Source organism: Myodes glareolus, chromosome 8 (assembly GCF_982192425.1).
Source record: "Myodes glareolus chromosome 8, mMyoGla1.1, whole genome shotgun sequence".
Lineage (NCBI taxonomy): Eukaryota > Metazoa > Chordata > Mammalia > Rodentia > Cricetidae > Myodes > Myodes glareolus.
In genome coordinates this window covers 73,223,127-73,249,349 of record NC_142033.1, presented here as the reverse complement: position 1 = coordinate 73,249,349, position 26,223 = coordinate 73,223,127, and the positions used below count along the sequence as shown (strand labels likewise).

At 41.8% G+C, this 26,223-nt stretch overlaps 1 protein-coding gene and 1 long non-coding RNA gene across 2 annotated transcripts in view; both read left to right on the top strand.

Moving 5' to 3' along the window:
- Nucleotides 1-832: 832 nt before the first annotated feature.
- On the top strand, nt 833-5,852 carry LOC125410366 (uncharacterized). The gene is made up of 3 exons (XR_007235030.3): nt 833-3,431; nt 3,986-4,099; nt 5,500-5,852. It is a non-coding gene; the product is annotated as an uncharacterized LOC125410366 (long non-coding RNA).
- Nucleotides 5,853-11,756: 5,904 nt separating this feature from the next.
- LOC125410398 (uncharacterized) overlaps nt 11,757-26,223 on the top strand; it is a 44,741-nt gene continuing 30,274 nt past the window's right edge. Inside the window, exons 1-3 of the mRNA XM_087909123.1 lie at nt 11,757-12,146; nt 13,104-13,218; nt 13,534-13,707. Coding sequence (XP_087765249.1) covers nt 11,938-12,146; nt 13,104-13,218; nt 13,534-13,707 — 498 coding nt within the window. The 5' untranslated portion in view covers nt 11,757-11,937. The remainder of the gene's footprint in view (nt 12,147-13,103; nt 13,219-13,533; nt 13,708-26,223) is intronic.

Genomic DNA, 26,223 nt, shown 5'->3' with positions numbered 1-26,223 from the left:
AGGTTCTTTTTTTTTTATTAAGTTTTGCTTTATAACCTAAAATTTAGTGTATTTTAGGGAGTGTTGCATGATCTGCTGAGGAAATTACCTATCCCAAAACTATTGAATGGAACATTTGGTAAATGTCTGTTAATTTTGTTTTATTTCCAATGGACTTTGGTTGTTATTTTTGTAAAAATGTTAATTTTTTATGAATACAAGTGTTTGCCTGCATGTTTGTCTGTGTATAATGCGCTTGGCTGGTGCCCATGGTGGCCAAAGAGGTTTTGGATGCTCTGGAACTGGAGTTATAGGCAGTTGTAATCTGATGTAAAGGTGCAGGGAACTGAACCCAGGCTGTCTGAAAGTGCAGCCAGCACTCTTAACCCAGAGCCGTGCTTCCAGCCCCGGGACGTTTTGATGTTTCTTTGATGATTTTTTTTTTTAAAGCATTCTTTTCTCTCTCTCTCTGTCTCTCTCTCTCTTTTTTTTTTTTTTTTTTTGAGAAGGAGTCTCTTTGTGTATCCTAGAATGTCCTAGAACAACAACAACAACAACTAAAAATAGACCAGACAAGTTCTGAACTCACATTATCAGCCTGCCTCCAAAGATTAAAGGCCTGGGACACCATGCCAGGCTTTGCCATTGATTTTTTTCAAAACAAAGGTTGGTATAACCTACCAATAAGATTTGGGTGCTGGAGTCACTATGAATGTCACAGTCCTCTGACTTCCAGGAGTATTCCTATTTTCTATTGTTTAAATGTTTTTGGTGTTTTTTTTCTTGTGTTAGGTTGTATGTGTGTGTGTATGTGTGTGTGTGTGTGTGTGTGTGTGTGTGTATGTGTGTGTATTATACTTTTGAAAGATAAGATATTACTGCTGGAAACCATGTGGAAGTCCATAGTCAGTGTGGCTGCCAGCTGAGAAGGGACAGGAAGCTTCTTATTCATTGGTATTGATGACTGCAGACTCATAATGAAGAACAAGAGCCACTGAAGGCTTCTGTGAGCCTCCACCTCCTGAATTGATTAATTAATTAATTAATATTCTAGAAATAATGTTATTAAAGAGGGTCCTAAAAAAAAGATGAGATCTTTCTATGTAGTCCTGGCTGTCCTAAAACATACTACGTAGACGAGGCTGGACTCGAACTGACAGAGATGTGTCTACATCTGCCTCCTGGGTGCAGGGATTACATGTGTGCCAATGCACTGAAATAACCTACTCAAGAAATATGCAGATAACCCCTGAAACCACTTAAAAGTGCATGAGTCCTGTACCAGCCAGCACCCAAGACAGGACTCTTGCCTCAAAGTCTCTTGGTGCTGAAGATCAGGGGTACAGTGTTTTTAAAGGCAAACCCTACAAAGACCATCATTTACATAAATTAGTTGAGGGTCAGAGTAACCTTCAAACATTGTTTCTGGCTGCACATAGAAATTATTTTACACATAACATGATGACTATTTTTAATATATCTCTTTCAGTTATTTTGTTAAGTTTACATAAGTCTTAATTATTTTGGTTAATACATATGGACCATTGTGAGTGTGATGAAATTTTGTTTGTGCTATAACAAACAAAGCTTGCCTGAGGATCAGAGTATGGAGCTAGCCACTAGTTAGTCATAGAGGCCCTGGTGGTGGTAGCACACACCTTTAATCCCAGTACTTGGGAGTCTCATGCCTTTAAATCCAACACTAAAGAGTTGGAGACAGGAAGAAATAGAGGTGGGTGGAGAGAGGAGGCAGGAGGAGACAGGAGCGCAAGGCATTCAGTCTGAGGATTTCATAGAGGTAAGAACTTTAATGGCTGGCTGCTTTAATTCTCTGATCTTTCAGCTTTCACCCCCTAATATCTGTCTCTAGATTTTTATTATTAAGACCAATTAGAGGGGCTGGAGAAATGGCTCAGTGGTTAAGAGCACTGACTGCTCTTTCAGAGGTCCTGAGTTCAATTCCCAGCAACCACATGGTGGCTCACAGCCATCTATAATGAGACCCGGCGCCCCTTTCTGACCCGCGGCACACATGGAAGGAATGCTGTACACATAATAAATACATAAATCTTTTTTTTTTTAAAAGACTAATTAGAAATCGCACTACAGGTAAGAACAGTGTAAGTTCCGGTCTCTGACCTCCATCTTTGGAGGCCCTGTCCCTATGCCTGCCAAACCTTGGCTCCTCCCCTGAGGAGGTGCCAGGTAGCCCGCCAAAACCTTGACTACTTCCCCAGTCTATTTAAACTGCTCCTGGGAAAGTCCTGGTATTCCCACCTTCCCAGTTCCCATTGGGCCCCTACTCCCTCAAGCCCACACTACCCAACCCCCTCCTATAGAGCAACATTCTCCACATTCCTCTCCTTACCTGTCTACACCCTACCTTGCCAATCCAGAAGTTCAAGGTCAACTTCTACCTTACCCACCTCCCTCCCCTATTCCTCTCCTACCTCATCTCCCCCCCTTGGACCCCTTCCCCCTCTGTGCACTGGGCTAGCCCCTTCCAATCCTCCCCAGTCTCCTCCCATACCAGATCCCACCATAGCTCTGCCCTTCTCTGGCCTCTCCAGGAAGTGGTGGGAGTTGATGGCATTATGAAAGTTCATGTTCCCTTTTCTCTCCCAGATCTCTCCCAGATAGAAAAGCAGCTAGGTTCTTTTTCTACTAATCCTTCTGCTTATAGTAAAGAGTTCCATTACAGAGACAAAGCATGGTTTGTTGCCTCTTTCAGGGTATGGAAATGGTCTCAAAAAAAGTAGTTAATTTTAAAAATTCATTCAAACTCAGGCCTTAGCAGCTGCCCTAAGGCCACAGGAAGGGGGACAAGGGAAGCCGACCACAAGGCTCTACCCTGATGGGGCCCAGCCTAAGTCAACCTCACAAACAAGCTGTTAATCACATTGCCCCCATGTGGGCTTGTCCTCTATGCCACACTATGAAGTTCTGGCCCCACCACCATCATCGACAAGTGAAACTGTGCAAGCTTTGAACTTCTCAGCCTTGCAGAGGATTGACGCTGCCCAGACTTGGTATATCCCATCACCCTCTCCGAGCCTAAGGTAAAGCTGCAGGTAGCAGGTAAGTCCATAACTTTTCTTTTGGACACAGGAGCTACCTATTCTGTTCTAACATCTCACTTGGGCTTCATGTTCTCGTCACCAATTTTGGTTATGGGAGTAGACGGGACCCGTTCCCCTCTTAAAACTTTGCCACTGTCCTACATTCTTGCAGGACAATTTTTATTTCATTCTTTCTTAGTAATACCTGCTTGCACATTTACTGGGTTGAGATATCCTTAGCTAACTCCTAGGTCTTTTGAACTTCAATGGACAGGACCTCACATGAAACCTGCCTTCTCATCTCCCCCAAGGAACAGATGCCTAGCGTCTCCAGGATGACAGTACACAGGATGCCTTTCCAGCCACACCTCTCGCTGAGCATGGACCCACCAGGTCTGCACTGGAAACTGAGAAACCCATATTCCATCTTGACTTTTACTTACGGATGCCCACTCTAAGTGGTTGTATGGAAAAAAGCAAAGATATGGGAATTTATCATCTTTTGTGATAGAATATAGAGTTTACAATTCTATGCATGCCCTGTGGCTGGGCCCCCTAGTTCTAGAAACAGGCGAGTTTCCATTGCAAAAATTGGGGTTGTAAAATTAAGGCTTCTTGAAAAATTTCTTTAAAAAAGTATGGTCTTTGGAAAACCTGGGGAATCAGATTCTTTGCCACAGGAAGGGACCCTGAGATAGAGTTAATCATTCCCACTCAAAAATCAGCCAGGATTGCTGGTTATGCTTAGACACCTGGCTCCCATACTACTATGTAGGAATAGGAGGAACTGACCAGACCATCAATTCATTGACTGACAAAATCATTGCGACTGGGGACAGCCCAAATTAATGTTAGAGGACTTACAAGGGTCTTAAACTTGTCTAATATCCAAAACTTTTAACCTAGACATTTCCCCTTATTCTGATGCCGGCTATTCTGCCTTACAGATTTATTCATCTGGACAGGAACAATATTACCAAACCTCTGAGACTGTTTGGTGGGCATGAACCAATGGTTGACTAAACGTGCCTCTTCTGATACTTTCCAAACTAAGTAGACAGGTTAGTCAGGACCAAGAGATATTAAAATTTTGTTTCTGAATTAAAACAACAGTTAGGCTCCATGACTGAAATGGGCCTACAAAGTTGGAGAACCTTAGATTTTCATGAGATAAAAGAAGCTAGGTATGGCTTCGGGAGAAACCTTTTGTTTTTATGCTAATTGATTAGGAGTAATTAGGGGAAATCTTGCAATCATTGGGTAAAATCTTCGTACAGTCTCTGTTCTCTTGGTCACTCTGGCTACCCTGCTATCTGAACCACGACTAAGACAGCTCTGCTAGTCATTGACTGCATTAAGGACCTGGCAAGGCAACTTCAGGAAGGTTTGTTTAGACTCCTTTTCAGAGTTCAGACCATCATGGTGAAGAAGACAGCTGGTCACATGCATGCACAGTCAGCCAGCAGAGGGAGATGCAAGCTCATGCCCAGCTCCCAGCAGCAGCATGAGCAGCCAGCTGGTCAGCCATGCAGTCAGCCAGCAGAGGGAGATGCATGCTCATGACAGGCTCCCTTTCTCCTTTTGGAGTAAGGCTCCCCACACAGGGAATGGTGGAGTCCAGTTTGAGGGAGGCTGTCTCACCTTATTAGTCTAACCTAGATATTCCCTGTCATGGGTACAGCAGGCTTTCTCTTGGCCAACAACTGGCTCCTAAATCATGACACAGAGACTTATTAGTTATAAATGCTTGGCCTTAGTTTAGACTTGTTGCTGGCTAGCTTTTTTAACTTAAACTGGTTTCTCTTCACCTATGTTTTGCCTCAGGCTTTTTAACCTTTCTTTCATTCTGTATGTCCTACTGTGTGTCTGTCTGTCTGGCAGCTGCCTGGCCCTGGACTTCTTCCTATCTTTCTCCCTCATTCTTGCTTCTTCCTCTCTCTCTGGAGTTCTCTTCCTACTTATTCTGTCTTCCAGCCCCACCTATCCCTCTACTGTCTAACTATTGGCTGTTCAAGTTTTAGTAAAACAATCAGGTGCCTTAGATAGGCAAGTGAAACAGCAACACACTAAACAAATGCAGCATAAACAAATGTAACACCTTTACATGGTTAAACAAATGCGGTGTAAAAAATATAACACATCTTTACATAGTTAAAGTATGAAAATGGGGGAGGTACTGTGGGAGCTCCACAAAATTCTTTTTTTGTTTTCTTTTGGGTGTTTTTTAAAATTTTATTTTATTTTATTTATTTTGATTTTTCAAGAACAGGGTTTCTCGATGTAACAATCCTAGCAGTCCTAGAACTAGCTCTTGTAGAACAGGGTGGCCTTGAACTCACAGAGATCTACCTGCCTTTGCCTCCTGAGTGCTGGTTTTAAAGGCATGTGCCACCACTGCCTGGTCTTTTTGTTGTTGATGATCTTATTAGTCTAACTTGGATATTACCTTTCATGGGGCCAGAGGCTTGTCTAAGTGAGTCAAGGAGCTAGCTGGGAAGGAATCTGAGAGTTGTTCATCTGGGGGAAGAGAGAAGATCACAGAGACAAGTCCTGAGCCTGAGCCCAAGACCATGAGACCTTCCAAAGCAGAGGTGACATTTCTGGGACATCAATGGACTACTCCATCGCCCTGTGGACCACAGCCTGGAACTTTCACACACTGTGTAAACAAGTAGCAAACACAGTAGTGACAAAAGGAATTTGAAATATTTGCTCAGGATCATGAACTGTTTTACTGAGAACCGGGATCCAAGTGTTGCATTTACAGTAGAGACTTGCTTTCTCTGCAGAGCTGGCTGAAGTTGTGTATTTGCATTTTAGAGACTTATATATCTGAATTTTAGAGTGTGACAAATAAATATTTATTTAACAAAAAATACTGTTGCCATTCACTTCTTCCTTTGTAGTCCAACGAGGGCAGACGCCCAGAAATCTAGGAGTCTAAACCACGTAGCCTATATTTACCCCTCTCTTTCTTGTAACTTTAATCTCCCATCTTCTGTCTCTCCTTCCGCCAGTTCCCTCCTAATTTTATATTAACTAAACCTTTACTTTTGACTGTCTGTAACTCCAGTTCCAGAGCATCTAACACCCTCCCTTGGCCTCCATGGCACCAGGCAAACATGCAGGCAAACCCTGTATTCATAAAAAATTTAAATTTTTACAAAAATAACAACCAAAATCCATTGGAGAGAAAATGTAATTAACAGACATTTACCAAATGTCCCATTCAATAGTTTGGAATAGGTAATTTTCTCAGCAGATCATGCAACAAATATTGCCAAGACAGGGTAAAATGGTTTTGAAAAATTTCCTGCTTCTGAAAATGGTCTGTCAAGTAATATTATCTCCCTTCTCAGGCCTTCAAAGGGGTTGAAGATTAGAAAGTTGTAGTTACCATCATCTTATGATTTAGCCAAGCCATTTCTAATACAAGACATAGACTCCTTAGGATAGAATGTTTATTAAAACATTTAGCATATGTTCCTTGCTTAATATTGTTTATGCTTGTTTTAATTCTAATCTTATACTTGATATCTGTTCCTAGAATATATAGTTTGTAATTGGTTTAGAACTCTCTTATTCAAACAAATGGGGGAGGTGCTGTGGGAGCTCCTTCAGCCAATAGCCTTTAAGATACCAGCCCACTTGGGTGTGGTCTCTCATACTATAAATGTAGCTGCAAACCATGTGCAGCTCTCTTGCTTCTGACTCTTGCTTCCAGCTGCTGGACTCTGTTCCTGTTCCCCATTTGTGCAGAGGACTGTGATCTAAGACAGTGATCTGTTAGTCTCCACTAAATAAATAACCCTTTATTATCCATAATTCTCAACTAGTGTGGGATTGTTTTGTATCTTCTTCCATCACTGAACTGCCTTCCTCCTCCTCATTGGATGCTATAGAGAGATCAGACATGAAAGGGTAGAGGTGATGGAGAGGTTACTCATTTTGTAGAGGGAGGCAGCAGGTGACCAGCAAGGGTGGAAAACTGTGTTGGACTTTTATGTTTTATGCTTAGTGGGGGACTTCTGTGGTTTTCTGTAGGTCACAGAAGTATGTGTGTCCACACAATGTCTCTGGATGAGGGTCAGCATTCAGGAACTGAGGATTGGTTCCACCTCCTGGGGAGTCAGCCCTCATGTGGAGGTGCTGGGTGAACCAAAACAGAAAAAAAAATATGCCTTTCTAACTGGATGGGCAGACAAACATTACAGACAACACGAAAGAAGGAAAGAGAAGAGGTCCCAACACTTGTCTGCAGAAGGGACTGAAAACACATCAAGGGGCCTTCTCACCAAAATACACCTTCTTAGGGGTGCTGTTCAACACCACAAGTGAGGAGAGGGAGACAACAGAACCTGTTTGGGCACCAGGTGTGGCTGGATCCTAATGGCTCCTTGGGGGAGGGGATGAGAAGGTGAGGTGTCAATGGTATAGATACCAGGAGTCAGGTTAAAGGCAAACAGCAAACTCATTTATTCAGTAATGGGGAGAGCCTTATATCCTCCTCCTAGCACCCAGGCCTCATTCCAATCCATTGACAACATGTGCTTGCCTCTCATTGGCTAGGCACGATCAGGACCTCTGTCAATGCCTGTTGCTAGACCCTTAGGCAGACTCCAGGTTGGCTCATCTCGGCCTTGTCGACCTTGTCTTCCTCCTGGGTGAATGACAGCAGGAGTTTTTCTGTCCTCCTAGATGTGGCATCACCATAGATTTGCAAGTGTTTTATTGAGAATATTTGCATCAATGTTTATTAGGAAGATTTGATATGTAATTTTCTTTCTTTTTCTGTTTTGTCTTCATTGCATTTTTGTATCAGGACAATTTGTCTTAATAAAAAAGATTTTACTAGCATTCTGATTTTTCCCATTTATGAAATTGTTCGAGAAACAATATTAATTCTTCATGAAGAACTCTTCAGTGAATGGGCATGGACTTTAGGAGATTTTTAAAATTTATTTATGTATTAAATTGGTTGTTTTGATATTAGTTTTTTATTATGATTTTTTTGAGATGGGGTTTCTCAGTAGCTATGGAGCCAGTCCTGGAACTCAGTCTGTAGACCAGGTTGGCCTCAAACTCAGAGATCTGTTTGCCTCTGCCTCCCGAGTGCTGGGATTAAAGGCATGTGCTACCACCACCTGGCAATACTACATTTTTTTTTCAAAGAAAGACTAGACAAAGTTATTCAATGAAGTCTGTGGTTCCAAAGTGGGAAAGGCTCCATGATACATGAACCACTTGTAATTTGCTTTAAACAAAAATAAAAGCATAAAACAAACAGAAACGATAGACACAAAATATACTAAAAAGTAAGCGAGACTTTAGAGCTAAAGACACAGACATGATCATCCCTGACACTGTGGAAAGCAAAGATGAGGATGCTCTGGAATGGGTACCTATTACGTTCTGTAGAAATGGGAATCCATATTCAAAAGAGGGAAAGCAGTGGGTTCTTACTACTTTTATTTCATCCCTTTTGATTAATACTCCATTTGTTTCACTGTGTGTCTGTGAAGTAGTCTACAATCTCCTTTAAATTTTGGTTTGTTGCAACATTGCCAGTAGAACATCTCAAATAAAAAAGAATTATTTACTGTGAATGTGAAAATTTAATTATTTAAAAATTTTTCTCTACTATATGTATTTTGGTCATATTCTTTCCCCACAACAACTTCTCCTGACATCCCTTCTCTATTCACTGAGCAGAAGGTGGATACTGAGAAATATAATGGTGAGGCCAAGCCTGGTGCTGCGGGAAACACAAAGGAAAAGCCTGATGCTAAATGGATTAAAGGGAGTGGTGACCTCAGGGCAAGACCCCATCCAGCTAACCCTACAATCCCTGGGGGAAAAAAAGGCCAGAGGGATATCCAAGGTCTAAACAAAAATGGAAAATTTATGCAAATGAGAGTCAAGGAGGAAGTCAGATTCCAGCCCCAGCAAGCAGAAAAATTTGACAGCTTGGATTTGTTCTGGATTTAGAGAAAAAAAGGATAAAGAAAAAGGATTGTGAAATCTTCCTCTGAAGTTAAAAAAAACCACTGAGGCCAGGTATGTGTTGGGGGAGGCTGCTTGTTCATTTCCCAGCCACCCAGACACTCGAAATAACCACACAGAAATCTGTATTAATTTCAATACTGTTTAGCCAAGCTAGTTCTCACATCTTAAATTAACCCATTTCTATTAATCTGTATATTGCCACGTGGCTGTGGTTTACCAGCAAGGTTCCAGTGCATCTGTCTCCTGCTGGTGGTTACATGGCTTCTCCCTGACTCTGCCTTCTCTCTGTATATATCTCTTTCATCTTGGCTTTACTCTGTTAAACCATTGGCCAAAATCAGCTTCTTTATCAATCAATGACAATAAAACATTATTCACAGCATACATCCCCTCTCACATCAGGCATGTGTCAGGGGTGTCTCAGGATGGAGGCTTGGAGAGGACATTATGTGAAGCTGTGAAGGTGAAGACTGAGTTGCATTGGAGATCCCAAGATGTTGGAGATGCCAGAGCTGCAGGATACTTCCCAAGGGAGAGCAGCAGACAAGATGTGGAACCATCTCAAGAGAGAGGTGTGTGTTGCATTCAACAAAGCTGGAAGGATTTGGAGATCTAAAGAGCACTTTGTCATCAGACATGGAAATGCGGAATATAGAGTTTCTTTGCTGGTTTTGGATCTTGCTTTTGTTATTCTTTTGCTGTCACTTTAAGAACTAGCCACGCCCACCCCAGCCACTTCTGACCTCCCCCACCGCCATCTTCTCTTGGCTCTTGTGTGTTTGTCTCGTGTCGTGTGTACGTGTGTCTTTGTTCTCTCTATGTTTTTCTTATGTCTCTCTGTTTTTTTCTTCTTTAAGCAATAAATGTCTCCCTCTTCTTTAAATAATACTATGTCCTGTGAGCCTTTTATCTGCCGTAACCGCCTGCCTGACTCCCCCGGCTGCATGGTGCTGCCACCCTGGAGATCTTACAGGGACCCAGAGCCATTCTTGTCAAACTAGAAGCTGCTCCCATCATCCCATCATCATATTATTTTTAAAGAACAATAGCTTTAGTTGGGTATTTCCTCAGTATTCTTTCTTTTCTCCCTTTTGGAATGGTAATATATATCCTGCGTCATTGTGTTTTGGGAACATGTGCTCTGCTTTTGCTTTTACAGGAGTTTATAGTTAAGAGATTGCATTGAGTCTTAGAAAAGACTTTAAACTTTTAAGCAGTGTTGAGACTATAAAAGACTATTGTTGCAGGGAGGCGCTTGTTCGGTCCCTGCTAGCTTAGATTCAAAATAATCACACAGAAACTGTATTAATTAAATCACTGCTTGGCCCATTTGCTCTAAGCATCTCTCTCACTCCTTCCTTCTCCCAACATTCAGTTCTGTCTTTTCCGCCTACCCATAGGTAGAGGTTGTTACACTCTGGGGGACCTGAGCAGATCTGTTACTATTTCCCTGGGGGAAAGCCTCCCCTGCTGGAGCAGAATTGTTACATTGGGGAAAATTTCCCAGGAGCAGAGGGGCAAGCTGCTCTGTTGCTTACTGTGACTTTGTGATATTCTTTGGCTCCAGGCTGCCAGGATCCCTTTCCATCTGAGCTGCAATGCTTACAGAAGTGGGGGGGGGGGAGGAAGAAGAGGAACTAGGCAATAGGGCAAGTCTGTGACAACACCAGGACCCAGCTGCTTAAAGGGGCATTATAACATAATTAGGAAAAGAAATGTCCGGGATGGAGGTCAGTTAAAAGGTAAAGTTCTTTTCTTTCTTTCTTTCTTTCTTTCTTTCTTTCTTTCTTTCTTTCTTTCTTTCTTTCTTTCTTTCTTTCTTTCTTTCTCTTTCTTTCTTCTTTTTTTAGATCTATTTATTTATTATGTACACAGTGTTCAGCCTCCATGTATGCCTGCAGGCCAGAAGAGGGCACCAGATCTCATTACAAGTGGTTGTGAGCCACCATGTGGTTGCTGGGAATTGAACTCAGGACCTCCGGAAGAGCAGTCAGTGCTCTTAACCTCTGAGTCATCTCTCCAGCCCAAAGGTAAAGTTCTTAACTATTACACTATGATCCAAATAAACCCTGCAGATTTAAAAGGAAAAAATGAACACAACGACCATACTCCCAAGGGTCAAATAAGGGGGGCGGTAAGAGGCAGCAGAAGTCTGTTTTCATTTCATCTGGAGAGTGCAGATTCTTCCACATTGACTTGACCTTGACAACACATATCAGCACCATCTGTGAAAACACCAAAACAGCATTTGTCACAACTGCTGGTGGAGGTGGGGAGGTGGTAGGGAGATGGTGGGGAGGCATAAACGGCCCAAATGCAGATTCTGAGAGGATTTGTTCGCTTGTTGAGAAAGGATCTCACTATGTCACCCAGGCTGGTGGCACACTCAAGATACTGCCCTCGTCAAAGTTAGGATTCTGAGGAAGGTTTTCTTGGAGATGAGTCTTCAGTCGCATGAAGATCCACTCTAAAGGAGCTCCATTCCAAGACTGCGAGCAGACCTTGAGCATAGCATCTGGATCCTCCTCCTTAGTGGTGCACATGTTGGACACTTGAATGCCCAGTAGTTCATGAGCCTGGCATGCGCACTGAGCACTGTTGGTTGCCTGAGGTGATTGGTGCTCGAGGTCCGCTCTGGAGCATGCGCACATGGTGTTGCTTGGCAACGACAGTCCTGCCAACTGCCTAAGAGGTGGAGGGATGTTAAACCTTGGGGCTTCTCTGTGGGCGCATCCTGGCAAGATTCCGAGACTTGGTTGGCTCTGCATTAGTACAGGCAGTGGCTAAGACTGGGACCTGGAGGTCCTGGGCTCCTGTGAGCACTGAGGCTGTTAATGGGAGAAGGGAAGGCAATATAAGCAAGAGTCCAGGGTGAAGGGCCACAGTCTGAGTCATGAAGAAGATCTTCAAGGGCCATTTGCCCTGGTACTTCCTGGGCTTTAGACATGGCAATGCCGAGAACCAAGAATGGCACAGGTACCTCACTGGCTACACACCTGTGAAAAAGATACACAAAGCTGCAAGTATGGGAGACATAACCCAAGTGCAGAGGATGCTCGAATTTGGGGATGTGGACGTGAACGTTACAGATCGGAAGAAAAGGTCAGAGGGCGCAGGGTGGGGGTGGCCCGGAACAAGTGTGAGTGAGTGGCAGCAGGGTCCTAGGAGAGGACTTGGCCCCTAAGTACTGGAGAAAGGAGGCCGAGGCCTGCTTTCACAGGGGATGCTGGGCTTTCTCCCCACCACGGGCTCCTCGGCACCTGAAACCTGCACACCCTGAGTCCAGGCATTCTTAACAAGAAGCAAAGCAAAAACTAGTTGGTCTTCAACCCCCATATATTCTGCTTTCAGAGCGCTTTATTGACAGTTTAAATGTGATTTCACCCCCACAGTTGAGATACACAGCATTTTCTGTAAGTGTGCGCATGAACGAACTGCTAGTTGCTATGGGTCCCAGGGCAAAACTTCATTCAATAAAATCCCATATTCATTTTGTTTCCCGGGAACCAGGGATTACCTGTTACTTCCTGAGGAACCTTACATGGCAGCTGAAGTGAGAGGCTAGTTTATCTTCAGAGTCGGTTAGTCAGCGTGGCCATCTTCACTTACCGCCTGCTGATTCAGCTATTAGTCCTTCTGGTCTCTAAATGGGATAGTTGGATTAGCAGCGGTCTTCATCACAGGGTGCGCGGCGCTCTCAACTTCTCACAAGAGCTTCACTAGCTTCAGTTGCTTCCTTGATGCTGAAGCGGGTTGTTTCCTGGAGACTTTCTCAGTTTTGAGACTATGGAAGCCAAGGTACTTGCCAGTGTGGCCCCTACTTCAGGCAGACCTCAGTCAACAAGGCATTCCAAATCTCCCATTGTCTCTGCTGTGATGTCATCCCCGTCGGGATCTCCCAGGTTTAACTGTGCTCTATTCTCAGCACTGCTGAGTAGAAAGAAAGAAATTCCAATAGGTTCCTCTGCTTTGGAGGAAAAGTGAGGGCAGTCTCTGTTGCTGCCTGGTCTTACCATCTTAATGCTGTACAATAGCTCTCAGGCATGCGCTCTCTCACAGGACTGCTCTGCACTACGCCTGCGCTCATGGCCAGGCTGAAATGGTGACTCTCTTGCTATGGTATGACTGCAACATTGAAGCCCGAGACAGCGATGAAAGTACAGCTCTGATCAAGGTAATTAGGAGCCAACAAGTGCAGCCACAGACGGAGGAGTATAACTCCCGGATATCCCGGTGTGGGAGGCAGACATGAGGCCCGTGTCCTGTAGTACTGGAGGCAGAGGCTTGAGGACTGTGCCACACAAACCCAGGACATGCAAGTCTCATTACAGCCTGGGATACATGAGAACACAGTCTCAAAACTTTTTTTTTTTAAACTTGAATAAAAATGAATTTCTGGCATTTAAATGTAACTATTTGGTGGAACTTGTGGAAAAATTATCTCGAATTTCTTTAACTGACAGTCTTTCCCTTGGGACAATCCCCACAGGCAGCACAGCGTCAGCACGAGGAATGTGTAAAGATTCTCCTGGAAAATGGCGCCGACACAAATGCCATTGATGCAAATCAAAACACCGCTCTCCACTATGCCGTCTACAACAATAGCACCTCCATAGCCACCAAACTTCTGGAGTTCAGAGCAGACACTGAAATTAAGGCAAAGGTAACACCCACCTTTATTTCCCAGATAGTTTAAAAGCATTTTCCTGGAACCATTTTCACATATAGAGGCTAAAGTGAGCATTCCTTAGCTAAAAATGGTTTATGTATCCACAAAAAATATTTGAGAAAACTGTATTAATATAAGTTAAATGTAAAATAGATGCATGTTTTAAATATGTCACCAAAGGTTTCTTTCTGAATTGTCTTAGTTAGGATTTCTATTGCTATGAAAAGACACCATGACCACAGAAACTCTTATAAAGAAAAACGTGTAATTGAAGTAACTTAGAGTTTCAGAGGTTTGATCCATTTTCATCATGGTGGGACACGGTGGCATGCAGGCAGATGTGATGCTGGAGAAGGAACTGGCAGGACGTGAATGAATGTCACACTATACCTAGCTCGAACATTTAAAGACCTCAAAGCCCACCCCATAGTGACACACTTCCTCCAATAAAGCCACACCTATTCCAACAAGGCCACACTGCCTAATATTGCCACTTCTTATGAACCTATGGGGGCCATTTTCTTTCAAACCACCACAATTGGTAAAACATGGTTTTAACAAAAGAAAAAGATTAGTTGTGCAATGCTCCCTTTGTTCATGACCACATAGACACAGAAAAGACTCAAAGGCTGGAGTCAAGGTGAGCCAGAAACAGTTGTCCACACTGAAGCTTTAGGAGCTACTTTCTGTGAGCCTGTGGAACTGCCCATGGACAAGACATCACTTATATAAATGCCCATGTGTTCTCCAGCTTGCTGGGGACACCTGGGCATTTCATCATGTCACCAAATCTTCCTCTAGGTGCAGAAATTTGCATCTTCTACTTGCAGCATCGTGTTAACAAGATTTTATGATTTCCAGCATTGTTTCTATTCATAGATAAAGGTAATATGGACCTGTACTTCATGGCCACCTCTTAGAAACAACTCTGCAGTGTCTAAAATGGTGCTAGAACCACAGAGAATTTTGAACAGTGCATTTTCAGGGGTACCGCACTCTAGTTCTGTGTGAGGTAAAATGCACTGAGCTTTCTACTGAAACATCAACCTGTGTCCTGGTTGTTAAACTCCTGGGTAGTTAAACTCCATCAGAAGCCTGTGAGTGTTAATGCAGAGCTTTAGTGACCCATGTTAGAGGAGCATCACATGACCTTGGAGTAGCGAATGTGTCTCTCCTGTAACTTGGTGGAAACATATTGTTGGAACACTCTAGACAATGTTCTGTATCCTTCAACAAAAAGGAATTATTCAAAATACAGATGGCATCCTCCCCCAGGGTCTGTGACATACAGCCTTGCAGCATTCTCCAAATGCAGTTGCAGTGTTTTCTGTGGGGCTGGTATTTGCGAGGGGTAAAAACTGCTAGAGAGAGGGTAATCTTCATTCATTCAAGAAAAATACTTCAATCCTTTACCACTATGCTTCCTGACTCTGTGGAGAATATAGCTTCAACCTCAGGCAACTCCTGGATCACTCAGCACAGCCTTACATGGTGTACACCATGCTGACAGCAACAGTTCTGGCTGGGTTTGGAGAAGATTGACCAACTCTGAAGAGGGACGGTCACTGTCTTTGTTAGGGTTTCTATTGCTATGGTAAAAGACCCAGACCAAAAATCAAGGGGAGGAAAGGGTTTGTTTGACTTACACTTCAACATTGCTGTTCATCACCGAAGAAAGTTAGGAGAGGAACTCAAGTAGGGCATGATGTTGGAGGCAGGAGCTGATGCAGAGACCATGAAGGGGAACTACTTACTGACTTACTTACCATTGCTTGTTTAGCTCACCAGTAAACAGAAATTTCTGTTCTGCCTGGTCCCACAGCTGTTCAATCCCAACAAAAAACACAGAGGCTTCTATTCTGGTTGGTCAATTAGCTCAAGTTTATTATCAACTAGCTCTTACAACTTAAATTAACCCATAATTCTTATCTATGTTTAGCCATATGGCTTGGCACCTCACTCAGTGAGGCATTCTCATCTTGCTTCCTCTGTATCTGGTTGGTGACTGCAGACTGAGCCTTTCTTCTTCTCAGAATTCTACTAGTCTGTTTGCCCCACCTATACTTCCTGCCTGGTCACTGGTCAATCAGCATGTTATTGAACCAATACCAGTGACAAATCTTTTCAGGGTACAAGAGCATTCTCCTATAGCACTCACCTCCTTATAGAACTCAGGACCACTCATCCAGGGATGACACCATCTGCCATGGGCTAGGCCCTTCCTCATTGGACTAAATGAGAAAGTGCATTAGAGTTGGACCTCAAGGTATTTCCTCAGCTGAGACTCCTTCCTCTGATGACTCTTAACTTGTCAAATTGACACACAACCACATCACTGTTAAGCCACAATCCTTCCTTTGTTATTTATCCCCAAGATCTTTAAAACTTTAAAAGTCCCACAGTCTTTACAAATTCAAACATATTAAAATTTCAGCTCCCTTAAAATAGCTGATCCCAGTCCCCAGCAGCAGGCCAATAAGAGAGGGACCTGCAGGTGGGCTGCACTACCACCCCTGACATCCACTGAATTCTGTAACCTCTACAGCCCATTCTACTGCCCAAACCCACCAACCACATTATTCTCTCAACCAAACATCCACTGCAACATCAGCAGCCCCTATGTACTCAAGTACCACCTCTACCAGTTGGAAGAACAGCAGCAAATGACTGCTCTCTCAGCTAAGCTGCCCCCAAACTATAGGTCCTAAGTCCCAGAGCACATCCTGTGCCCCTTCCCCTCCCATCTTAGACCCAGCAAGGCAGCTGGGCCCTACCCCTGACTCTGGTGGATCTCCACTGTTCTGGAACAGTTCCTAGCAGCTGGCCAACAGATGAGAGACCTGCAGGCAAGCTGCACCCCAACACCCACTGGACTCTGCCACCCAAACCCACCAACTCCATCAACCTCCCCTTAGTCAATTCTTCACTGCAACAACATCAGCTCCATGCAAGCACCACATACTCTGGCTGGAAGAACAGTCTCTACTGGCACAGGTACAGACTACACTGGCAGGAAGAACAGACTCTGTAGGCACAAGTAAAGCCCACACAAGCTGGAAGAGCTGTAGAATACACTGTATTTAGGCCTCCAAACCACCACAAACCTCAACTGAGACAACCCTAGTAGACCTGAGGATCAACCAACCACCAGAACCCTTGGCTATTCAGACTAAAAGACAATAAAGGAAACAGACAATAAAGGAACAAAAGATGCATCTAATAAAGATATCACAAGAATCAACACTTGTACCTATATTTATCCCAAACCTAGATGGGTAAACAACAGTGTAAAAATATGTAACATAAAAGTTTACATAGTTACAACCAATCTAGTGGTCCTACAACAGCAAGACCTGAACATCCCAATGCAGATGAAGCAGAAAAAAACAACCTTAAAAATAACTTTATGAAGATGATAGAGGCCCTTAAGAAGGAAATGAAAAATTTCCTTAAAGAAATCAAAGACAAACAAAACATGGAAAAAATCAATAAGTTCCTTAAAGAAAGACAAGAAAGGCAAGAAAAAAAATCAAAAAGGCAAAGGAAGCAGTTCAAGACTTGAAAATTGATATAGAGGCAATAAAGAAGACATAAACGGAGGGACCTCTGGAATGGAAAATCTGTGTAAGCAAATAGGAACTACAGATGCAAGCATCACCAACATCAAGAGATGGAAGAGAGAATCTCGGGCATTGAAGATATGATAGAAGAAATAGTCATTGGTCAATGAAAATGTTAAATCCAAAAAATTCTTAACAGAAAACATCTAGGAAATCTGGGTCACCATAAAAAGACCAAACCTAAGAATAATAAAGATAGAAGGAGAAGAATTTTAGCTCAAAGATATAGAAAACATACTCAACAAAATCATAGAAGAAAACTTTTCCAACCAAAAAAGGACATGCCTATGAAAGTACAAGAAGCTTGCAGAATACCAAATAGACTAGACCAAAAAAGTCCCCCCTTGACACATAATAATCAAAACACTAAACATACATAGTAAAGAAAGAATATTAAGAGCTGCAAAGGAAAAGTCAAATAACATATCAAGGTAGACCTATCAGACTTACACCTGGCTTCTCAGTGAAGCTCTGAAAGCCATGGACAGATGTTTTGCAGACTCTAAGAGACCATGGATGGAAGCTTAGACTACTATAACCAGCAAAACTTTCAATCACCATAGACAGAGAAAACAAGATATTTCATGACAAAACCAGATTTAAAAATACCTATCCACAAATCCATCCCTACAGAAAGTATTAGAATGAAAACTACAACACAAGAAAGTTAGCTGCATCAATGAAAACACAAGCAATAAATAATCTCACATCAGTAAAACCAAAAAGGGACACACACACTATCACCAAAATCAAAAAATAATAGGAATTAACAATCAGCGATGATTAATATCTCTTAATATCAATGGATTCGATTCACCTATAAAAAGACACAAACTGATGGAATGGATACAAAAACAGGAGCCATTCTTCTGCTTCATACAAGAAACACTCCTCAAATTTAAAGACAGGCATTCCCTCAGAGTAAAGCATTGAGAAAAGAGTTTCCAACCAAATGGACCTAAGACTCAAGCTGGTGTAACTATCCTAATATCTAGCAAAATAGACTTTAAACTATGAAAAATGAAGAAGGATATTTCATATTCATCATAGGAAAAAAATCCATCAAGATGAAGTTTCAATTCTGAACATTTACATTCCAAACACAAGGGCACCAACATTTGTAAAAGAAACATTACTAATGCTTAAATCACATACAAACCACACACACTAATAGTGGGAGACTTCAACACCCCACTCTCACCAATGGACAGGTTTGTCAGACAGAAACTTAACAGAGAAATAAGGGATCTAACAGATGCTATGATCCAAATGGACTTAACAGACATCTATAGAACATTCCACCCAAACACAGAATATACCTTCTTCTCAGCACCTCATGGAACCATCTCTAAAATTGAGCATATACTCGGTCACAAAGCAAACCTCAACAGATACAAGAAAATTGGAATAACCCCATGTATCTTATCAGATCAACATAGAAAAAAGTTAGAATTCAACAACACAAATTACATAAAGCATACAAACTCATGGAAGCTGAAAAAACTCTCAACTGGATTACTACTGGGTCAAGAAAGAAAGAAATTAAAGGTTTCTTAGAATTCAATGACAACGAGTGTACATCATACCCAAACTTATAGGACACAATGAAAGCAAGTTATGGCACTAAATGCCTACATAAAGAATCTGGAGAAATCTCACACAACAGCACTCCTTAAAACTAGAACTAAAAGAAGCAAACTCACCCAGAAGGGCTAGATGACAGGAAATAATCAGACTCAGAACTAAAATCTCTGGAGCTGCATAGATAGCCCAACTTTTTGGGAAGCCAGGCACAATAGGACAGCTCTGGAGGGGTAGAGAGAGCCACAATAGGACAGCTCTGGAGGGGTAGAGCCACAATAGGACAGCTCTGGAGGGGTAGAGAGGGCTACAATAGGACAGCTCTGGAGGGATAGAGTGACAATAGAACAGCTCTGGAAGCTGGGGTGGAGTTTTCCCATGGAGAATAGGGATTGGCTAGTTTTCCCTGCTCAGGGATTGGTTAGTTTAGTTGGTCAGGGGCAGAGATGCTCTGACTTCATGGCCAAACTGTGCTTCTTTCACTGGCACTTTTTATTTTTAGCCTTTTGACTCTAATCTTAAGGTCAAGGAATATTTCTTTCAATGGTTCTGATTCTAGGAACAAAGTTTGTTTCTTTGACACTGGTTTCAGAGTCAGGACATTTTTCTTTGGTCCTGGGTTCAGGGCTAAGGGTGTTTCTTTCCCTGGCTCAGGTTTCAGATGCAGGGTGTGTTTCTTTTTCTGACTCTGGGTTCAGAGTCAGGGTGTTCAGTGATTGGTTAATTTCCTGCTGAGGGATCAGTTGGTTCAGTTGGTCAGTTGGTTAGGGGGAAGAGATGGCTCTGATTTCAGGGTTAAATTGTGTTTCTTTACTGGCTCTGGGTTCAGAGTCAGGGTGCCAGGGATTGGTTGGTTTTCTGCTCCAATTGGCCCTTTCATCCTACAGAAACAAAGAGTTGGTTTTTTGAGAAAATCAACAAGATTGACAAACTCTTATCCAAACTAACCAAGGAGAGAGAGTATCCAAATTAACAAACTCAGACATGAAAAAGGGAACATAACAAGAGATGTTGAGGAAATCCAGAGAATCATCAAGTCATATTCAAAAACCTGTACTCCACAAAATTGGAAAATCTAAAAGAAATGTACAATTTTCTTGATAACTACCACATGCCAAAATTAAATGAAGACCAGATAAACAAATTAAGTAGACCTATAATCCATAAGGAAATAGAAACAATCATCAAAAGACCCCCCCCCCCCGAAAGCCCATGGTTTGAGCAGAGACTTCTACCAGAATTTCAAAGGACAGCTAATACTGATACCCCTCAAAATGTTCCATGCAATAGAAATAAAAGGAACACTGCTAAACTCTTTTTATGAGGCTACAGTTACCCTGATACTCAAGTACACAAAGATACAACTAAGAAAGCGAATTACAAACCAATTTTCCTCATGAACTTTCATGCAAAAATACTAAATAAAATACTGGCAAATTGAATCCAAGAACACATCAGAAACATCATCCATCATGATCAAGTAGGCTTCATCCTAGAGATGCTGGGATGGTTTAACATACAAAAAACCATCAATGTAATCCACCATATAAACAAACTGAAAGAAAAAAACCACATAATCATCTCATTAGATGCTGAAAAATACTTCAACAAAATCCAACATCCCCATGATAAAGGTCTTGGAGACATCAAGGATACAAGGAACATTTCTAAACATAAAAAAGGCAATATACAGTAAGCCAACAGCCAATATCAAACTAAATGGAGAGAAACTCAAAAGCATTTCCACTAAAATAAGGAAAAGACAAGACTGTCTACTCTCTCCATATCTATTCAATACAGTACTTGAAGTTCTAGCTAGAATAGTAAGACAACAAAAGGAGATCAAGGGAATACAAATTAGAAAGAAAGAAGTCAAACTTTTGCTATTTGCAGATGATATAATAGTATACATAAGTGACCCACAAATTCTACAAGGAGCTCCCATAGCTGATAAATACCTTTAGCTATGTGACAGGATACAAGATTAACTAAAAAAAATCAGTAGCCCTTTTATATATAGATGATAAATGGGCTGAGAAAGAAATCAGAGAAACATCAAGTGTCACAATAGCCACAAACAACATAAAATATCTTCAGGTAACTGTAACCAAACAAGTGAAAGACCTGTATGACAAGAATTTTAAGCCATTGAAGAAAGAAATTGAAGAAGATATCAGAAAATGGAAAGATCTCCCATACTCATGGATAGGTAGGATTAACATAGTAAAAATGGCAATACTAGCAAGTAAATATAGAGATTCAATGCAATACCAATCAAAATCCTAACACAATTTTTTACAGATCTTGAATGAACAATACTCAACTTCTCATGGAAAACAAAAAAAACCCCAAATAGCTAAAACAATCTTGTACAATAAAGAAACTTCTAAAGGTATCACCATCCCTGACCAAGATCTATTATAGAGGTATAGTAATAAAAACAGTTTGGTATTGGCATAAAACAGACATGTGGATCAATGGAATCAAATTGAAGATCCTGACACAAACCCATACACCTATGAACACCTGATTTTGACAAAGAAGCCAAAATTATACAATGGAAGAAAGAAAGCATCTTCAACAAATTGTGCTGGCATAACTGGATGTCTGCATGTAGAAGAATGCAAATAGATCTATGTCTATCATCCTGCACAAAACTGAAGTCCAAGTGGATAAAAGACCTCAACATAAATCCAATTACATTGAACATGATAGAAGAGAAGGCAGGAAGTAGCCTTGAATGCATTGGCACAGGAGACTATACTTCCTGAATATAACACCAGTGGCACAGATATTGATATATACAGTTAATACATGAAACCTCTTGAAACTGCAAAGCAAAGGACACGGTCAACAAGACAACAGCCTACAGAATGGGAAAAGATCTTTACCAACCTATCATCTGACAGAAGGTTTGTAGCATGAGGGCCAGCTTGTTGGGGTTTCTGTCCCGCCTGGTACCCCACAGCCTGCAATTCCCAAAGAAAATAACACAGAGTCTACGTTAGGTTATAAACTGATTGACCCATTAGCTCAGGCTTCTTGTTAACTCTTGTAACTTATATTAACCCATTATTCTCATCTATGTTAGCCATATGGCTTGGTACCTTTTTCAGCTGTCAGCTCACATGTTTCTTCTTCGGTGATCTGGGCAGGAATGGAGAGGAAGCTTCCTCCTCCCTAGTCTTCTCCTGTTCTCATTGCCCCTCCTCTACTTCCTGTCTGGTTGACCCACCTCTACTTCTTGCCTGGCCAATCAGTGTTTTATTAAAATGCATGATTGACAGAATACAGACAATTCTCCCGCACCAAAGGCTAATCTCCAAAAAGAACCCAAGAAACTTGACAACAAAATATTAAGTAATACAATTTAAAAATGGGGTATAGATCTAAACAGAGAATTCTCAACAGAAGAAACTCAAATGGCCAAAAGACATTTAAGGAATTGCTCATCAGGAAAATGCAAATCAAAACAACTCTGAGATACCATCTTATACCTGTCAGAATGGCCAAGATCAAAAACACTGTTGACAAGTTTTGCTGGAGAGGATGTAGAGTAAGGGGAACACTCTCCCATTGTTGGTGGGAGTGCAAACTTGTACAGTCACTTTGTAAATCAGTATGGCAATTTCTCAGAAAATTAATGGAAAATTGCAAAAATCAATTAGCTAGAATATCAATTTGGCTCAAAAATTGAACAAAAGCAATTGCCCAAGAATCATTATTTTGAAATAATGAAACAATTTTTTGTTTAGTATAAGGAACATTGATTACACTTGGTTTGCTACCAAAATTCACCTAAATTCTATCTGGTTTTTCTGTACTAAACAAGCTACTGCTTCATAATAAGAGTTCAACACTTGGGCATGGGAAACAGGTAGATGTAACCACAATAATGGCCCATTTTGTCATAACACAGCTGTTGGAATACATCATGTGGGAAGCATATAGTTTTCCCATGGTTTTGCATAGTCAACTTAGTGTACTTTGCTGATGTTGAATGACATGCTTCACCTGAGCCAACATTTGTCTAGCAGCATCTGTAAGATGCCTAGGGAAGCTAGGATCACTATTCCCTTAAGAATCTCACTCAGTGGCTCAAGATCTTACATAGACAACTTCAAATAGGGTCATCCCCCAGTAATTTCTGAAAATCATTTAAAATTTGAATATTATCTTTTCTATTTTTCATTTTCTGAGGGTTAATTTCTTTAGGATACAAAATGTGTCCCAAATACTGGAAAGGTGGCTGACTCTGGGGCACTTTCTGGGGCATTTAATAACCCTGCATGGGCAAGGCCCTGCTGAAGCTGTCCATATGTTGCAAGTAAAACTCCTTCATTTCTTATGGGCAAGCAAAATATCTATATAATGAGTACTATATACTTTCATAAATTGGACTATTAGCCGTACCCTGGGGCAATATCTTCAAATGCTATCTCCTCATGGGCTCTTTGAAATTAATTGTAGAACACTAAATGCCAATCTTTGACAATCTTGGGGAGCCAAAGAGGTGGTAAAAACAATCCTTTAAATCTAAAATAATTTTATAGGTGTCTTTTGGTATGGCTGTAGGAGAAGGCAATCCAGGTTGTAAAGCTCCCATTAGCTGAATGATTCCATTAACTTTCCTTAAATCTTGTATTAATCTCCATTTCTAAGATTTCTTTTCAATCAGGAAAATAGGAGAATTCCAGGGAGAATTAGAGTGTACAACATAGTCACTATTCAGCTGTTCCTGCACTAACTGCTGGGCAGTTTGTGTCTTCTCTTATGTTAGAGGCCGCTGATCCACCCATACAGGGTCCTCACTTTCCCAAATAGTAGGGTCTGCACGGAGTGCAGGTTTCTAGTGATCTCTCCTAAAAATATCCTAATCCTGCTTTGGAAGGTCTCTTGCTAGCTATGATAGGATCAGTTCTTCCTTCATTTTCCTTGCCTAGCCCCAATTGAGTAGCAATCCTTGTTGGAATATTTGGATAGCAACAACTGCATTGGGGCTATACAAATACACTCCAATTTGACTAATCACAATTCAACCCCATAAATTTACAGACAAGTGGGGAACAATATATGGCCGAAAAGTTCCTTCATGACTTTCTTCATTTTTCCAGGAAAGTTTCTTGTTACTTTGCTCAGGACCAATCCCTGGTAGCTGTGCAATAGTTTCCATCTTTGGCCACATTGAAGGCCCTTGACTGGCAGTGATAACAGACACATCTGCAGCAGTCTCCAGGAGGCCAGATTAGCTCTTTCCATTTATAAACAAAGTGAATTCTGGGCACTGTGAACCTATGACTTGTAGCTAATAGGCACCAGATAAACTAAACCCAGCTTCTCCTCTTTTACCTCTTTTAACTTGATTTCTTGTTTGCACTTGGAGAAGTAAAATTAATTGGGGAGGTCTCTGGCCTGTCTTTACTATAGAAATTCTATTAGGTGAGTGAGTCATAACCTTGATTTCTCCTTCATAATCAGTGTCAATCATGCTGGGAGCTGCATGGTAGTACTACCTCTCCCCAGCAATAATTCTACAGTGCATTTTGGCAAAGATCGATAAACACCAGAGAGGAGAGCTTGCACCCCAATTTGGGGAGTTAAAACTGTGTAGATGGAAGAACTGACATCCAACACTGCACTGTTTGGGGTTGCTCTGCAGAGATCTTAAATGGATTTCCTTATGGAGGGACAGACTGCTGAGTTGCCCTATAACATTTTGGGGGGCCCGAGGAAGGCCCCCTGCCGATTTCCCTGCAGGGGATTCCCAGGGCATCCTTTTTATTTTCATACATTAGCCCAATGTTTTTCTCTCGTGCATCTCTTTTTTTGGTCCCTTTATCAGGACACTGCTTGATCTCATGCCCCATCTGACTACATCCAAAGCAACTTCCAGGAGATCTGTTAGTTCTCCCTCTCCCTGGGCCTTGATTTCTTTATCAGAAGAGAACATCCTTAACTAATTTCCCCTGTAATGTAGCAGCCATAACTAAGCCCTGACTATTCGAGGGCCCAGTATTTGAATAAAGGTGAATATAATCAGAAATGTTGTCTTTTTTTTCTAAAAGATCTCAAAACAGCCTGATAGGCAGCATTAGCATTCTCATACACTAACTCGTTAACAAAGGCCTAGATTTTCCATCCCCAGTTAACCTGCCTGTTGTTGGCATCAGCCTAGAGACAAAGACCTAAAGTCCTCTTATACTTTCCAGAAGATGGAAACTTATTTCAGGCCTTCTTGGCAGCTGCACTAATCTGGGCATACACTGCCACATCATAATTTTACTGCTGATCTGTCTCCTGATAAATGCCTTCTCCAGCAAGCATATCAAAAGTAATGGAAATTTATTTGGACCACTTTATCTTAGCTGTGATTTGACACTGTTCAGCAAATTCAGTTTTCCACAACAGGTGTCCCTGCCTGACAGGCAACCTTTGGCCATCTGTTCCCGATCCCTGGGAGGCAAGAGCTGGGTTGGAGGCTGGATGGAGGGGGAATGTAATGAAAGAGGATGACCCCAGCTAAGAATCCTAGCAATAGTAATCCTGAACCGGCCATCTGCTATAATCAGATTGATTACCTAATTGTCATCAGAGATTCTCTATTCAGTAACTTAGAGGTAGAGATTCACAGCTAAGCACTGGACTGAGATCTTGGAGTCTTGCTGAAGAAAGGGAAAAGGGATTGTGTGAGTCAGGGGGTCATGACAGGGGAACCTGCAGAGATAACTGACCTGAGCTCATGGGAGCTCATGGACTCTGGACTAACGGTTAGGGAGACTCCATGGGACCAACCTAGGTCTTCTGATGTGTATGACAATGTGTCACTTAGTCTCTTTGTAAGACTACCAGTAGAGAGATCAGGACTTGCCCCTGGCACTTAACTGACTTTAGGGAACCTGTTCACCATGCTAGAGTATCTTGCTCAGCTTTGATGCAAGGAGAGGAGCTTGGTCCGGCCTCACCCTGATGTGCCATGCTTTGTGCAAGCCCACGGGAGGCCTGCCCCTTTCTGAATGGAGATGGAGTAGGAATAGAAGGGGAAGGGCATAGATAGTGGGGGTGGGGAATCCGGAAGAGAGGAGGAGAGGAGAGGAGGAAGGGGAAACTTCAGTTGGTATGTAAAATAAATAAAAAATATTATTTAAATAAAATAAAATAAGAAATAGCCAATCTCTTTTAAAAGTTCAAGTCTTTCAGCATAAACAATTCAAGGTCTAACTATCTGGGTTTTACTCGTGATCTTCTGGACTCCTCCAAAGGGCCTGGGTCACTTCTCAAGCTCTGCCCTCTGCAACACACATAGTTTATC